General features: G+C 44.5%; 1 protein-coding gene across 1 annotated transcript in view; it reads left to right on the forward strand.

Moving 5' to 3' along the window:
• The window catches only part of DNAAF9 (dynein axonemal assembly factor 9), a 133,781-nt gene that overhangs the window by 71,566 nt on the left and 44,526 nt on the right, over positions 1–17,689 (forward strand). Inside the window, exons 21-25 of the mRNA XM_021689141.2 lie at positions 10,283–10,386; positions 15,003–15,149; positions 16,236–16,324; positions 16,745–16,846; positions 17,118–17,235. Of these exons, the coding sequence (XP_021544816.2) occupies positions 10,283–10,386; positions 15,003–15,149; positions 16,236–16,324; positions 16,745–16,846; positions 17,118–17,235 (560 nt within the window). The remainder of the gene's footprint in view (positions 1–10,282; positions 10,387–15,002; positions 15,150–16,235; positions 16,325–16,744; positions 16,847–17,117; positions 17,236–17,689) is intronic.

Consider the following 17,689-nt stretch of genomic DNA (forward strand, 5'->3'; position numbering starts at 1 on the left):
AGCCCACTCAAATAATGTTCCTTTTGCCATATAACATTACATGAACACAGGAGTAACATCAGAAGATGAAGGTCATGGGAGCCATCTTGAATTTCTGCCCACCACGGTCTACCCTCTGGCCTCCCATTCATGTCCCTCCCACATGCAAAATATAATCACCCCTTCCCAAGGGCCCCATCTCATTATGGTAACAGTTCAAAGTCCCAGATCTCACTAGCTCAAAAATCCAAAATCTCATCGTCAAGATCATCTAAATCAGATGTAGATAAGGCTCTGGCTTTTAATCCATGAAGTACAACTCCTGAACAGAAGTCTTCTCTAGGTGTGGCCCCGTGAAACTAATGAGACAAGTCACCTGCCCCTCTCTCCCAACACCCAGACATAGAATAATATAGACATTCATCTTCAGAAAGGACAGGGTGGGGGGTGGAAAATAAAAAGGAGTCATCAGCCTGAAGTAGCTTAGAAATTCAGCTGGGCAAACTCCAGGGTCTGGATTAGGTTTCAAGGCCTGGGAATAGTCCACCATGGCTCTTATCTCTGCCACCTGGGCTCTTGGTTTCACCGTCTAAACTCTTAGTTTTCCCCTCTAAACTTGTGGCTACACCTCGGTCATCCTTCCTTTTTCACAAAGGTAGCACTTTGTAGGTGAGTTTTATCAGCCTGCTTCTTGCCGATAGCATTTGGGGGTTCAATAGTCGCCTTTGATTTCATATTCTCTCTCTGTCCCTTTCAGTATATTTCTGCTGACCTAAGATTCTCAAAAACCTTGTTGGTTTTGCATGGATTTCATGGAGATTCATTCTGTGCTCCTTTTTGGTTTCCTCAAAATAACATTTTCTTAGGAGTCCTGTTCTTTCCCTGGTTGATATAGCCATCTTGTGGAAGAAGAGTTGTGACTTACTCCACAAATTTCTCAGCCTCTACTGAGCAAATCCCCTTCCTGGATAATTTGTTCTTCTTGAAGATATTCTGTCCAGTGGCAGATTCCTCTCCCTATTCTCAGATCACTGGTTCAGCTTCTGCTCCTCCATTCATGGAGGAGACAAAGCACAAGGAGGTTTGGGGCTCCACAGAATGCCGGGTAGTAAGTAATAGCATTTAGCATTGTGCCTGTGCCACAGCCCCTGCCTGCATTTGTGCTTCTCCAGATCCTGGTACAGAAGACCAGAGTCAGGAACCTGTGGAAGGCAGGGAGTATGTGACAGTGCTGCTCGCCTTGGGGCAAGATTGCATAGTGTTTCAGAAGCGGATTGTAGAGGCAACACAGAGGTGGTTGTGTTCTGTCATAGTTGAGCCAATTATAATATTTAGCAAGGATATTAGCCAAAATTAGTTTGCACCTTCTTAGCAAAGGGCCTTGTTAGAAAAGTAATCTTACGCTGTATTGAGTTGTCCAGCAAGATTCATTGTATCCTGAGGTCTCTACACAAAGGGCACAGCCAGGGATTTCTGAAGCCCTATTCGTCATACTCTTTTGAGAGCACTCTTAGTTTCTGAAGGAAATGCAGTTTGAATTAGGAGGTGGTTTTCTGAGGCAGGAAAATTAAATAGGAACAGAGAATTTGAGCAGGAATCTCCTCTGGCTGTTTGTTAAGCTTTCTGCCACTTTGGGGCTTAGATCAAGTGGTGCTTGAAGTTTATACCATTTAAGGTTCTTTCAAAGAAAAATAACACAAAACGGTTAGGGCTCTTCTGAGGGCTTTGGAAGGGGGCTTGGGCAGGTGAGGGGTTCTGAAGTTTAAGCGTCATTAGTGTCAGTAAATCTGTCTCTACTTGAGACTGTGATGAGCTTGAAACTCATCCGTTCCCATTCCCTAAAGGCATTTAAAAAGCTCTTCAGCATGCATTATCTTAATTGAGCTTCATATCCCGAGCCCCATAGGTGAAAACTTGCCTGAGGTTATAATGCACGTTCACAGTAGGTCTGGAGGGTAGTCCAGGTCTTCTGATTCTCAGTCCAGGCTTGGCCCTTCGAACTACATATAGGTAAGAATAGTACTTCTTTACTTTGAAATGCTTCCAGCACGGGAACCTTTTTCTTCCCCAGTTAGTGGCTTCTGCTGTCATAGGACTTCTTGCTATGCAGGTTCCTATTCATTTATGTCCTTCATGTGCCCTTCTCTTCCCCACCCTGCTGACCTTGGTCAGGCAGGCTGCCTAGCCCCTAATCCTCAGGACCCCGCTTTAGAGTTTTACCACATATGCCTATATCCCTAAACAATGTCTTGGTTTTGAGTGTAATACAAATATAATCACACTGTGTGTTCTTCTGGGACTTGCTTTTTTTGCTCACTATTCTTTTCCTAAGATTCATCCAGATTGTTTTGGATAGCCATATAGCTCATTCACTTTTATGGCTCCATGGGATTCCTTTGTATGAAAATGTGCTATTTATTCTTCGGACTGTTGATGGACATTTGGGGTTTATAGTTTTTTTTTGCTATTGCAGACAGTCCTGTCATGAGTATTTTTGTACGTGTCTCCTGGTGCACATGGATGGCACCAGGAAGGTGCCTTAAATCATAGCCTTATTGCTGTATAATAATTGACATCTGTTGTCTCAGTCTCCTGACTTTCCTGTTGCATTCTGGCTAGTTGGACCAGCCAGCTCTGACATCTCTGGCTAGTCGGTATGTTGGCATTCCCTGAACGTTTGCTACTTTGATTGCTGTCTTTTTTTTACATCCCTGCCTATAAAATTTTCTGTGCTTTGCCTCCAAGTCAGCCCCTCTCCCGTGTAAGATTTTTGTACACCATGGAACTAGAGAGGAGGTCAAGTGAATAGCCCCTGGCTGAAACACCAGATTTCCACAGTTCTCACCAAGCTTCAGTAGAATTTCTCAAATAAATGATTCTCAGTTTTATTGTACAACTTTGGTCCATTACCAGAGTCCTTAAATAGTTGTCTTAACAATTAGACCAGTTTCATCACTGTTTTCTGGGGAGAGGATCTTCACAGCCATTTCAGAAGTCCCACCCCTTGGGTTTTGAAAGATATTTTCACTTGGTAAAGATTCTAGGTCAGTAGTTCGTTCGTTCGTTCCTTCCTTCCTTCCTTCCTTCCTTCCTTTCTTTCTCTCTCTCTCTCTCTTTCCCTCTCTTTCTTCTTTCTGTCTTTTTTTTTTTTTTTAAGATTTTATTTATTTATTTGAGAGAGAGAGCACATGAGAGGGAGGAGGGTCAGAGGGAGAAGCACACTCCCCACCGAGCAGGGAGCCCGATGCAGGACTCGATCCAGGGACTCCAGGATCATGACCTGAGCCGAAGGCAGTCACTCAACCAACCAACTGAGCCACCCATGCGCCCTTTCTTTCTTTCTTTCTGTCTTTCTTTCTTTCTGTCTGTCTTTCTGTCTTTCTTTCTTTCTTTCTTTCTTAAGTAAGCTCTGTCCCATCGTGGGGCTCCTCATGACACCAACATCAAGAGTTGCTGACTGAGCCAGTCAGACACCCCAGCAGTTTCCTACTTTCTGGAAAAGTGTTGCTCTGCTCCACTATCTTCTCAGTTGCACCATTCCTGAGCAGAAACCCACTGCCATCCTTATCTTTGTTCCTTCTACAGAAGTTATCTTTTTTTCATTCCAGCTGCTTTTGAGATTTTCTTTTAAGATTTTTTTTTTATTTATTTCAGAGAGAGAGAGAGAGTGTGTGTGCATGCATGAGTGGGGGGAGGGCAGAGGGAGAGAGAATCTCAAACAGACTCCACACTAAGCACAGAGCCCAACACAGGGCTCAATCTCATGACCCTGAGATCATGACCTGAGCTGAAATCAAGAGTTGGACACTTAGGGGCACCTGGGTGGCTTAGTCGGTTAAGCATCTGCCTTTGGCTCAGGTCATGATGTCAGGGTCCTGGAATCAAGTTCCATATCAGGTTCCTTGCTCAGCAGGGAGCCTGCTTCTCCCTCTGTCTGCTGCTCCCCCTGCTCGTGCTCTCGCTCTCTCTGACAAATAAATAAATAAAATCTTAAAAAAAAAAAAAAAAAGAGTTGGACACTTAACCAACTGAGCCACCCAGGCAACCCAGTTTGCTTTCTTTCTATCACAGATTTTAAGCAATTTTATTTTTATATGAGTTGTTATGTTTTTTTCCATGTTCCTTGTGCTTGGAATTCATTTTGCTTCTTCAATGGATGGATTCAGTTTTCCTCAAATTAGGAGTATTTTTAGCCTTTTTTTTTTTTAGTTTTTCCCCTCCTCCCTCCTATTCCAGGCCTCCAGTTACATATCTTTTCTGTCTGAAATTGCCCTACAGACCCCTGTTGCTCTGTACAATTATTTTCAGTCTTTTTTCTCATTGTGTTTCATTTTGCATAGTTTCTACTTGTATGTATTCTAATTTACTAACCTCTACTGCATTGTTGTTATGAGTTTGTTAAATTAACATTTGTGAAGTGGAGCGCAGGGTACTGAATGGTGAGCCAAGTTCAACAAAAGACCACAAAAGAAACTGAAATAGAAAATTTTATTTCTCGGGGCGCCTGGGTGGCTCAGTTGGTTAAGCGACTGCCTTCGGCTCAGGTCATGATCCTGGAGTCCCGGGATTGAGTCCCGCATTGGGCTCCCTGCTCGGCAGGGAGTCTGCTTCTCCCTCTGACCCTCCTACCTCTCATGCTCTCTGTCTCTCATTCTCTCTCTCTCAAATAAATAAATAAAATCTTTAAAAAAAGAAAATTTTATTTCTCACAAGTCCTGGAGGAAGTACACAGGGCAATGGCATGCCTCATGCCTGCAGGGCACACAGGAGGGTCAAAGCAGAGTGCAGACAGAAGAGAGTGGCAGGACCTGGGGCACATGCCTTTAATAGGGTTTGTGGGTAGAGTGCTTCGGGTTTCCCAGGCTAAGGCCAGATTGGTCACTTCAAACCAGAAGAGCAGGGTTTTGGTAAGCTCCACAGGAGTTTTCTCTGAGGGGTACATAAGGGGACGGCCCTAGAAGGCAGGGGAGACCTGATCACAAGGGCTGTTGGGGAAGTCATGTCAGGAACTTAATCTTCTTGTGACTCTGCAGCCTGCTACGTAGGGCTTGTGTGAGGGGCCAGCGTCATTTTAAGCACCACCCTCCCCCGCCCCCAAGCCGCTTGGCCAAACAAAATGTATGTGGGGGCAGCAGTACCCTGGAGTAGCTTAAACTTCCACAACTGTCTAATATTCATCTCATTTAGTGTATTTTTCTTCTCAGACATTGTATTTTTCATCTATGGAAGTTTGATTTACATTATTTTTTACATCTTTCATGTCTCAAGTTAACATGGTTCAGTCTTCTGGCTTCTTGAACACATGGGATACAGTTATAATAATTGTTTTTTTTTTTTTTTTTTTAAGATTTTATTTATTTATTTGACAGAGAGAGACAGAGTGAGAGAGGGAACACAAGCAGGGGGAGCGGGAGAGGGACAAGCAGGCTTCCCGCGGAGCAGGGAGCCCGACGCGAGGCTCGATCCCAGGACCCCGGGATCATGACCTGAGCCGAAGGCAGACGCTTAACCGACTGAGCCACCCAGGCGCCCAATAATTGTTTTAATATATTTTTCTTATAGTCTTATCATCTGGCCTTGCTTTTAAGCTTTATTAGCCAGGAAATAGAACAGCATTTAATTTAGGGCTAATTTTACCCCACTGCTGAGGCAGAATCCTTCTGAATATTCTACCTGACATCCCTGTGAAGTACGAGGTTTTCTACTGTGGCTGGTGGGAATGGGCAGAAAGTCTCATTCAAGGTATAGGTTGATGTTCACTGTTTTACGTAGGAATATCCAGTTTTTCCAGTACCATTTATTGAAAAGGCTCTCCTTTTTCTTTGTCTGTGCACCTTTGTTGAATATCAGTTGACTGTATATTTACTATTTCCTACAGGCCTCCATGAATGGTTGGCACTCAAGCAGCTCCTTCATTGTCCCTGTGGTGATTTACAGATTGCAGAGTGTTTTTTTCCACTGGGCAGAGATTGTTCAACAGTGAGAAACAGGGGCACTGTAGTGGACACATCTGGTAACCAAGCTGAGTCCTGCCTTCTTACGATGGGAAGGCCCAGGCAGCAGTCATCTGCTATCTGCTGACTTCATTCTTTTTTCTTTTTTCTTTTTTTTTAAAGATTTTATTTATTTATTTGACAGAGAGAGACACAGTGAGAGAGGGAACACAAGCAGGGGGAGGGGGAGAGGGAGAAGCAGGCTTCCCGCGGAGCAGGGAGCCCGATGCGGGGCTCGATCCCAGGACCCTGGGATCATGACCTGAGCCGAAGGCAGACGCTTAACGACTGAGCCACCCAGGCGCCCCTCTGCTGACTTCATTCTAAACCCTCTTGTGTATTCCCTTGTGTCCACATGAAGCTAGTCAAGGACTCTTGAGAAGAGAAAGTCTTCTGTAGCACTGAATGTGAATGGGCTGTGCAGCTGCATATTACCTCCAACATGGATGACTCAGGAACAGATGTCAAGAGTATTAAATCACAGAAGGACACATGTATTAAGATTCTATTTATATGAAAACAAAACAGACGAGACCAAATAATATATGGTTTATAGATACATTGAAGTATGATAAAACTATACAGAATTCGGGATGTTGGTCCCCTCTGGGTAGAAGAGAGAGGGCCATTGAGGAAGGACATTTGGGAGGCTTCAAAGGTACTAGTAATGCTTGATTTCTTAGGCTGAGTGTGGTGAGTGTACAGGCATCAAGACTGTGTTGTTATTCTTTTTCTTTAAGCCATATGTGTACATTTCACACACTGTCACATAGAATGAAAATCATCCAGGCATTGCATCATATTTCCCCAGCAAAGATAAATGTTCCCTCTTCACACAGGCTGGACCATTGGAGGTGTCTGAAGGAGGTAAAGGCAAATTCTTCATTGACACTTGGTGTCTTGTTTTGCCCTTCTTTTGGACTCCTGGTGAGGCAGAGGTCAGTCAAAGACAGAACCATGCCTTGGTCTCCTGTTGCTTCTTGGGTAGTGAGGGGGAACTTCCTCTTACCTTGGGTTTTTAGACTCACAGAATGGAGAAGGAATGACAGTGGCCTTTCAGTAAGGGCACCAGGATAAGACAAGGGGCCAAGGAGGGTGGCTCAGTTGGTTAAGGGTCTGCCTTCAGCTCAGGTCATGATCCTGGAGTCCTGGGATTGAGCCCCATGTCGGCCTCTCTGCTTAGTGGGGAATCGGCTTCTCCCTTTCCCTCTGCCCCTCTCTGCTGTGCTCTTTCTCTCTCTCTCTCTCTCAAATAAATAAATAAAATCTTAAAAAAAAAAAGGCAAGGAGCCAAAGAGGTCTCCTCAGGAGTTGGTTACCGTGGTCACTGAGAAACCCCTGCAAAGGCATATCCCTTCAGACCGAAGTCTGACAGTCATGAATCCAGAGCGGATACTGAAAGTGTCATCACTTCAAGTGGATTAGGATCTAAGAGACCAGGTAACAGGCACTGGACCACCCAGTGAGTCACTTCAGTTATTTCATGTGTGCTCTGAGGATAAGGAAAGTTACCGCTTCCAGAGCCAGGCTGAGGGGTAGCTGCCACCCAAGATAGCCTTTCTGCACCAGAACTAAAATCAGCTTCTATTTACTGAGTTCCTGCCCTGGGCCAGGCCCCATAATGAGTGCTTTTCCAGCACTGCATTGTGAATTTCTGTCTTCCTCTTTTCCATTTTGTCTCGAGGCTTCAGAGTATAGAGAGAGAGGAAATGATTGAGCTGACCTCTCTCATCTGTGCTCTTTTCTGGAAGCTTTGGAAGGATGTTGTCCAGGAGGCCTTTGAGTGATACTGCGCTTGCTTTTGAGAAGCTTCATGTTAGAGCTACAGAGGTGGAGGGTGAGCCAAGGACCTGGAAGGATACAGATAGGAAGCAGTAGTAGGAGAGCAGTTCTTACCTCCTAGTACCTTTTGACCCCTCTTTTTTCTATAAGCAGTAGATAGAGTTATCCTGTGGCTGGAATTGATGAGGTCATAGTGTGAGGAGAGTGCTGAACATCTTGGCTGGGCCCTGGGGGAGCTGGTGGAGGAGCTAAGACAGCAGAGCAGGGACTGCAGACCGCACTGTGGGCCTCTTGAGGCTAAGCAGCAGAGAAGGCAGTCGTCAGATTAGCCATTTGGAGAGGGCAAAGGGGAAGAAGCCAGGTGAGAACTGAAGGGGCCCCGATGCCACAACACCTTGGCGCCCCCTACACACCTCTGCTCTGTACCTGGTTCCACTGGAAGTTGTTCTGTGACTTTGAGAGAAATCTCTCTAAGCTTGTGTCCCCCCATCAGCCTGGTAAGAAGATTACCTCTTGAAATTGTTGGGAAGGCAGAAAACTATAAGGGGTTTTCACTGCAATTAGTGTTGTTAGTAAACACTGAGCAGAATCTGTTCCCATCCCTTTCCCTGACAAATCCAAGATTAAAGCATGTCCTGTCCCGGAAGATCCACCCTGCATGTAGGTGAGAGGAAAGTCAGCAATTTCTGAGCAATCGGGGAAAAGTAGGGGACTGAGGCTTCAAAGGCTCAGTGACGTCAGAGGATGAGATCAGGGAGTGAGATAGCTAAAAGGCTGATGGGATGCTGTAGTCCGAGAGTAGGTTCTGGAGCGAAAGATTTCAGAGGTTGAGATGTCCTGGGTGCTGTTTTACTACTGTGGCATTGGGATTGAGGAGTAGTGAGCCCGGAATGGGGCGTGGGCCATCCCCCAATCTCTCAGAAGAGATGGGCGGCTTGGCTGTGGAAGAGAAGACTGAGCACAAGTTGTGGCATGACTAGGAGGGCATAGAGGTGAGCAGTGAAGAGAAGAAAGGGCTTGTGTTTCTGAGGGAATGAAAGCATTGTGCCAGCATGGAAGGGAATGGTCTGGGAACAGCCATGAGGAACCTTGGCTGTGATACAAGATGAGGCTGGGTCGTGGGTAGCCTCTACTCAGGAGGGCCACAGGGCAAGGCTATGTGCAAAGGAGGTCGAGCTCTACTTGTTAGAGGCTGTGAAGCTTACAGGGCTTGACCCTCGATGCCTTGAACTGGGCTGCTGCTGCCCCATGTGCTAAGGTTAGCATTATTTCCCTAGGACCGGTCATCTAGTTCTTCCATTGATACTCAGGCTCCAAATCTTCCTCTTGTACCTAAAAGCTGCCTCCACCTCCCCCACTTCTTCCCATGCCCCATTAACATGTACACACAAGCACACATACACACTAGGCCTCTCTGCCTCCTGAAACCCCACCTCCTCAGGAAGACTTCAAATTGAAGTCTCCACAATTCCTCACCTTGGCCTTTGCTCTTCTTGTCCTTAACAATCTCCAGAGCTTTGGGGCTAACTTCCTAGCGCTACATCTCAAGGAATCAGTCCGTCGTCTTTGTCTTCTGTCCTCTGTCTTAGCAGTTAGGTATTGATAACAGTATTACCAAGCTTGTGCCTTGAACTCCAAGAAGTACTTTCTCTCTTCTACAGTTGTGAAAACAAAGAAAGAAAGGCTATTAGAAGAACAGAAAGGATATAGCTTGGACCAGCTCCAGAGAGCAGCTTTACCCAGCAGTTTTATGGGTACTCTGAGTGTTTCATTTAAGTCTCCAAAGCAAGCCCAGTCTTAACACCTGTCACCTTAGGTGTCTATCCTTTCTTTGGTCTGCCCCCTAGGGCCCATAATGAGCTATTCTGTATGACCTTGGCCGCCCAGGAAGCAGCACTCTCCTTAGACCTGAATCCTTGAACTGAGGAAGCCACATCCATTGTCCACATCCCACCCATCTTGTTCTTGTGAATGTAGAGCAGCAGGCCTCTAGTGTCTATAGAATCCCCTATTATCTAACTCAGATGTTCCTTTGCTGGGCACAGGGACCCTTAGGTCCCTTCATCAGTCCTTTACCTGAGACCCTAGTGCTCCTTGCTGGGCTTTTAGTGAGGGATGTGGTAGTCTAACTTTAGAGCCAAGCCAGCTTCTGCCAAAATAGGAGAAAGAAGAGTCTATAAACTCAGTGGTGGAGCAGACATACCCAAAGTCTTTTTCATTGTGTTTCCCTGGAAGACACCCACAAGTGAATGTGAATTTTGCCTCTCTCCTAGCAGCTGATAACTTATTCACTTGGTTTTTTCTAATTCTTATGCAAAGACTGTGATGCCTCATTTATCTCTGAAGCTTCAGGAGTGTACATTGGCTTCCCCAGAGCACAGGACTCAGCATAAAAACCATGTAACTTAAGCATTACAGGTACTAGTCTCTAGTTACCAGTGTGGTGTCCCCTGGCACCTGCAAGGACACTGGGATCTGGCCCCCAGGGTCCAGCCCTCCAGCTCTGACCAGCTCTCTTTTCCTTCCAGGGAAAGTGCACTTCTTCTCTAGTGGTCTTCTGTTTTCTCACCGTCATCACGGAAGTATCGTCCTTTCCAAGGATCACATGAATGCCATTTCCTTCTATGATGGGGTAGGTGTTTTATCAGTCCATGGCTTTGATGTTCAGAAGGATACTCAACACTTCTGAGACAAAAACCACATAACTCCCTGTCCCTGCTCCACCACCGTGGGACAGGATGTCAGGAACCAGCATTGCCCTTGAGGCAGGCAGGCAGGGAATTCATGGAGAGGCCTGTCCAATTGTCAACCTCACTGCTCCGTAAAGGGCTCAGCTAGAAAAGAGTTCTGGGTCAGGAGGGCTACCCATGCCCAATTAACTCATCCCAAAGAGGACCAGAAAGTAGGCTGAAGAAGGCCTTAAATGGCCCCCCTCCCACCCAGGGACACAAAGGCTCACCCACTTAAGAACTGGAAAGAAGCTGTTCCTCTAACATTGATGGGGCTCTGTTCATCCATTAGCGTGAGAAAGAATTATAAATGAGCCAGAGAGAAGAGAAGTGTCTCACTTTCCCCATGAGGGCTCAGCCCCACCCCCTGACACACCCAGACTTCCCCTCCACCTCTGTGAAAGTTACACCCCAGAACCACCCTTTAACTTCACCAGTTTGTTTAACACTTTCCGCTCCCCTTACAAGGAAGAATGGAGAGGGCAAAGGGGAAGGCTTTTCTCCTGGCCACGGCACAACTCATCTCAGTATGACACTAGAGTGGAGGGCAGGCCCGCTACTGTGTTTGGTTTCAGCCTCAAAACCAGCCTGTTTGGGAGTCAAGACAGAGACTAGGTGAGGTGGTATGGTCAGATGGCTCAGAAAATAAGTTCTGTGAACAATTCAGAGAAAATTCTTTCTGCCACATAGAACCTGCTGCCTTAAAGGGTGTTCAAAAGTGCGAGCAGGCCAACAAGACAGAATGGTTGGCGTTATTAGATGAAAACGTTGATGAAGGAAGAAAAGATGAATTGTTCAAGTGCTGGGACAATAAGTTAGCTAACTTGGGGCAGGGGGGAATGGATTCTTCCCTCATATCAAAAATCAAAATAAACTTCTGATAGATTAAATATTTTAAATATTTTTAAGTTTCACAAGAAGAAAGAGGAATATAAAAATTTTCCAGAGACAGGAAAACTTTGTAGGCTTAGAAATGATACAAGAAATTCTAAAGGAAAAGTCTGTCAGATTTCACCACTTAAGGATTTTAAATATTTTTGCCAACAATTTAATTTATTGACGTATACTTTAAATACAATTAACTATATCCATTTAAAGTTTTGACAGATGTATACACTCATGAAACCACTGTCACAATCAAGATACAGACAACTTTCATCACCCCTAAAGTTTTCTAATGCCCTTTGCAATTCCTCTTTCCCTCCACTTCTGGCTTTCTGTCACTGTAAATCAGTTTGCAGTTCTAAAATGTTACATAAACGGGGGTGCCTCGGGTGGCTTAGTTAAGTGTCCAACTCTTGATTTCAGCTCAGGTCATGATCTCAGGGTCCTGGGGTGGAGCCCTGTGTTGGGCTCCACAATCAGCGGGGAATCTGCTTACAGATTTCTCTCTCTCTCCCTCTGCCCCTCACCCCTGCTTGCATGCGTACTCTCTCTCAAATAAATAAATCTTTTTTTTTTTTTTTAAGATTTTATTTATTTATTTGACAGAGAGAGATAGCGAGAGCAGGAACACAAGCAGGGGGAGTGGGAGAGGGAGAAGCAGGCTTCCCTCGGAGCAGGGAGCCCGATGCAGGGCTCGATCCCAGGACCCTGGGATCATGACCTGAGCTGAAGGCAGATGCTTAACGACTGAGCCACCCAGGTGCCCCAAATAAATAAATCTTTAAATAAAATAAAATGTTATACAAATGGACATCATACATTGTATACCCTTTTAAGTCTGGCATTTTTCACTCAGTATAATGATTTTTAGATTCATTTATGTCGTTTATATGAAAAGCCTGTTCCTTTTTATTGCTGAATAGTATTCCATTGTTTGGATATAGCATAAAATTTATCAGATTAATTTGTAATTTGAAACTCTAAAAAGTCAAAGAGAATTTATTAAAAAGCAGAAGATAAACTGGATAAAACATTTTTGGTGATTAAAACAAATGAGTTAATATTTCTTTTCTATGAAGAACTCTGTCTTTATTAACATGAGGTTAGTTAACAGATATATGGAAGTACATCAGAAACAGCCTCACACTACCATATATAACAGTAAATTGGCAAAAAGTAAATAAAAGGTCCTGTTGACAAGGAGAAATGTAAATAGTATGAATATCCAGCCATAAGGGTGGCTTTAGAAGATAGTGGGATGCAGTCTTTAAAAATATTTACAGACTGTTTGTAGCAACTTGGTAGATGCTAATGGTAAATTAAGTTTTAAAAGCAAGGTACAGGGATGCCTGGGTGGCTCAGTTGGTTCAGCGTCTGCCTTTGGCTCAAGTCATGATCCCAGGGTCCTGGGATCAAGTCCCGCGTCAGGCTCCCTGCTCAACAGGGAGTCTGCTTCTCCCTCTGCCTGCCGCTCCCCCTGCTTGTGCTCTCTGTCTTTCTCTCTGACAAATAAATAAATAAATAAAATATTTAAAAATTAGAAAGAGGGGCACCTGGGTGGCTCAGTCGTTAAGCGTCTGCCTTCAGCTCAGGTCATGATCCCAGGGTTCTGGGATCGAGCCCCACATTCGGCTCCCTGCTAGGCGGGAAGCCTGCTTCTCCCTCTCCCACTTCCCCTGCCTGGGTTCCGTCTCTCGCTGTCTCTGTCAAATAAATAAATAAAATCTTAAAAAAAAAAATTAAAAAGAAATGAAAGAAGTTCTAGATAAATGAGAAGACACCCCATGTTCGTGGATAGGAAGACTTAACATTGTTAAGACCACAATTCTACCAAAGCAATCTATAGATTCAATGCAATTCCTATCAAAATTCAATGGCATTTTTTACAGAAGTAGAAAAACCCATCCTGAAATTCATATGAATCTTAGGGTGTCCCCAGGTAGCCAAAATAATCTTAAAAAATAACAGAGTTGGAAAACTCACACTTCCTGATTCCAAAACTTACTACAAAGCTATAGTAATTAAACAACAGTGTGGTATTGGCATAAAGTGAGATACATAGACCAGTGAAATAAAATAGCCCAGAAATAAACCTTCACATATGTAGCCAAATGATTTTTAACAAGGGTGCCAAGATCATTCAAAGGTCTTTTCCACAAATGGTGCTGGGAAAATTAGACATCCACATGCAAAATAATGAAGTTAGATCCTTTATGCCATATACAAAAAATTAAATCAAAATGGAGCATAGGCCTAAATGTAAGAGCCAACACTATTAAACTCTTAGAAGAAAACATAGGAGCCATTTGCAACGATGTGGATGGAACTGGAGGGTATTATGCTAAACAAAATAAGTCAATCAGAGAAAGACAATTATCATATGATCTCACTGATATGCGGAACTTAAGAAACAAGGCAGAGCATCATAGGGAAAGAGAGGAAAAAATGAAACAAGATGAAACCAGAGAGGGAGACAAACCATAAGAGACTCTTAATCTCAGGAAACAAACTGAGGGCTGCTGGAGTGGTGGGGGGTGGAAGGGATGGGGTGGCTGGGTGATGGACATTGAGGAGGGTATGTGTTGTGGTGAGCACTCTGAATTCTGTAAGACTGATGAATCACAGTCCTGTACCCCTGAAACAAATAATACATTATATGTTAATAATAATAATAAAAAAAAACCCATAGGAGTAAAGTCCTCGTGACCTTGGAGTAGGCAATGATTTCTTGGATTATAACACCAAAAATACAGACAACAAAAGAAAAAATATATAAATTGGACTTCATCAAAATTGAAAACTTCTGTGCGTCAAAATACAGTATCAAGAAAGTAAAAACAACCCACAAAATGGGAGAAAATATTTACAAATCATGGGTCGCCTGGCTGGCTCAGTAGAGCATGTGACTCTCAATTCTGGGGTCGTGAGTTCAAGCCCCATGTTGGGTATAGAGATAACTTTTTAAAAGAATCGTATATCGGGGCGCCTGGGTGGCTCAGTCAGTTGGGCATCCAACTCTTTTTTTTTTTTTTTTTTTTTAAAGATTTTATTTATTTATTTGAGAGAGAGAATGAGATAGAGAGCATGAGAGGGGGGAGGGTCAGAGGGAGAAGCAGACTCCCCGCCGAGCAGGGAGCCCGATGCGGGACTCGATCCCGGGGCTCCAGGATCATGACCTGAGCCGAAAGCAGTCGCCCAACCAACTGAGCCACCCAGGCGCCCGGGCATCCAACTCTTGATTTCAGCTCAGGTCATGATCTCAGGGTTGTGAAATTGAGCCCCACATTGGTCTCTGTGCTTGGTGGGGAGTCGGCTTAAGATTTCTCTCTCTCCCTCTTCCCTCCCCCTGCTAAAATAAATAAATCTTTTTTTAAAAATCATATATCTGATTAGGGATTGATACTATAGAAAGAATTTTAAGATGACATTTTCAGTTTAGGAGAAAAGACCCTTATACTTCCTGTATCTCCCTTAACTGGGTATTGGAAAAGCACATCTATCATTGGACCCCAGTACACCACATAATGTGAAAATAATTACAGTGAAATTCGTCATATGTGTCCTGACAATAATTGTGAGGGCTAGTGTCATGCCAATGGCTTTTCTCACTGATGCTCCATCTTTTTCTCTTTAGGATTCCACAAGTGTTGTTGCTGCCCTTCTGATAGACTTCAAAAGCTCGTTGCTTCCTCATCTCCCAATTCATTTCCATGGATCAAGCAATTTTCTGATGATTGCCCTTTTCCCCAAATCAAAGATATACCAAGCATTTTACTCAGAGGTAACACCAATCATTAGTCTGCAAAACAAATACTACTTTTTTTTCCTTAGGAGTTTAGATGGTAAGGCCACATCTCAGGGCTAAGAGTGAGGTGATGAGAGGCAGAGCTGGGAGCGCTGGTGGAGGTGGCTGCTTCTAATCCCCTTGCGTCCTGGAATGGTGCTTTTGCCATTGAGAGATGAGAACCTAAAGGAACTGAACAAAAGGCTTTTTTAGCTGCTAAGACAAATCTTCTTTGTCCCTTTAAATCCTAATTAGACTCATTTTTCTTTTAGCTACTTTATTGAATTATTTGGCCCTACCTAATGGATCAGAGCTCTCTACCTCACCCTAGTCTCTCCCTTCCCATGGTTCACAGGCCCTCCCCTTGTGAATGGTCCCACCTGGCAGGCTGCATGTTATAGGCACTCGGTATAGATTGCATGAGGGGGAGCTTACCAAGAATTATACAACCCACTTAGAGACCAAGCAATAGCCAAAGTTAAACACATGGCCAGCCTCATGACTGGTGGAAATGTTCATAAAGGTCTTATTGCCGCAGCCTGTGAGGAGACTGTCCCTCTCTCAGGGCAGATTGACCGAACATGGAAGAGAGAAGAGCTGGCCTGGCTGCAGAGTGGCATCTCAGGCTAGTCCATGTCTCCCTCCTACTGCCTGCTGGTCCTCCCTACCTCTTTGTGCTTGTCCTTTCAACCCAGGAACACAGAGAGAGAGCCCTTTACATTCTCTTCAGCCATTTCTCTGCCCCTAGGCAGGACTTGCGTGAACCGCTCCTTCTTCTGGTCCTGTCCCCAGGGAAGAACGTGCCCCTGCTGCCAGAACAGTGTTACCTGACACCTTACTCCATACTTCCTGGCCTCTGAAGGAGCAGAGTCCCTGGGAGAGGAACCCAGAAAGAAATTCTAGTTTTGAAAAATACAGAACAAAATTGCTGCAGGCCTCTATTTTTGAAACAAGCTTGTTTGTTATGATGGTGTTTCTCTGTACTGACAGTCTAGATTTTCAACAACCATCAAATCCCCATGTGGATTCCATATCCTGTTGTTGGGTTTAAAGTGTTCTTTGCTCAAATTCTGTTTTGTTTAGGTCTTCTCCCCCTGGCAACAGCAGGCTAACTCAGGGCTGTCTTTAAAAGTGATCCAGGAAGATGGATTATCTGTGGAACAAAAGAGATTGTAAGTGGCTGCCTTCAGTGCTTATGCTTGTTTCCCGAAGCTGTGTGTGTCTGCTCTCTCTGCAGGACAACTTACGTTATGTAACACAGGGGTCTTGGCTTCTGAAAGGGCCAGTACAGTCATTTCAGCGCTTCCCTTGCAGGTAGCCAGTGCCCTTGGGGAACTAGAAGTCAAGAGAGATGAAATCCACCAAGAATCAGAAACCCATAATATTACCAAGGGTTTCAGGTGAACCTTCCTCTGTGGGCACACCCATCCTCATACACTAATGCTGCATTGTGTTCCAAGTCAGTGAGATGCTTGTTTTGGAAGTGTTGACTGTGTCACGGGACTCTGGCTTGAAAGCATCAGAACAAGTTATGTAAAGTATGTGTGCTGTAGGGAGATGGAGTTCTAATCTATGAACTTTTGATATTCCAGACACTCCAATGCCCAGAAGCTCTTCAGTGTCCTGGGCCATTCTGCTGGGGAGAAACAGAGTCTTCTAAAGCTACTCCCAGCCAAACTTCCAGAGCTAGACTGGTGAGCTCCAGTTTTCTGTTTATAGATGTTTAATGTTCTAGCTTTTGAAATGTCAGAAACCTCAGTGTTGGTCCTTTCTAAGCGCCTTTTTCTTCATAGCTTCTTAGGGATCAGTGTAAAAGGTAGTAGTGACACCATGTACAATTTTATTCTGTGGAGTGAATCTCTCTAAGATTTCTTTTTTAGCAATTAAACGAGTTTCTCATGTGAAAGAGAACATTCAGGCAAGGCTGGTGATGGTAACATAATAGCATTGTCTTTGTTTTTCTAGGTTTCTTCAGCATTTCGCCATCAGCAGCATTAGTCAGGAGCCTGTGATGAGGACCCATCTCCCTGTCCTGCTTCAGCAAGCTGAAATCAACCCTACTTACCGAGTAGAAAATGACAAGGTACAGCAGCTCAGCAAATATGCTGGGAATTCACAGGAAGATAATCCCAATAGGCTGCCCTTGGATCTTCTGTGTCAGTTAACAAAAAGAGCTCAAGCAGAGTCCCTTTCATAAGACTCTCCACCTCCTAGGATACTGATAGAATAATACGCATGAAACCTGCTCTATGTAGTGAGTGTGTACAGGCATCTGCAGCGACCCCAGCCAAGCCCCACAGCAGCCATAAAGCCCTGGCCCCTTGCCGTGCCTCCCCTGGCTTCTCTGTGTCTTTCAAATTCTTGCTCAGTGCTCTCGTGCCATCAGCTCTTTCTGTCTGTGACAAGGCCTCACCTGGCAGTGGGTTACACATTGAGCTTAATAAGAGGAAGGGCCTTATTAGTTGGGCCTTGCTGGCATCACCAGGGTAAGGTGATACTTTATAAACCTTGTCTTCCCAAGAGTAGATTTTAATCCG

The sequence above is a fragment of the Neomonachus schauinslandi genome, chromosome 10 (assembly GCF_002201575.2).
Source record: "Neomonachus schauinslandi chromosome 10, ASM220157v2, whole genome shotgun sequence".
NCBI lineage: Eukaryota > Metazoa > Chordata > Mammalia > Carnivora > Phocidae > Neomonachus > Neomonachus schauinslandi.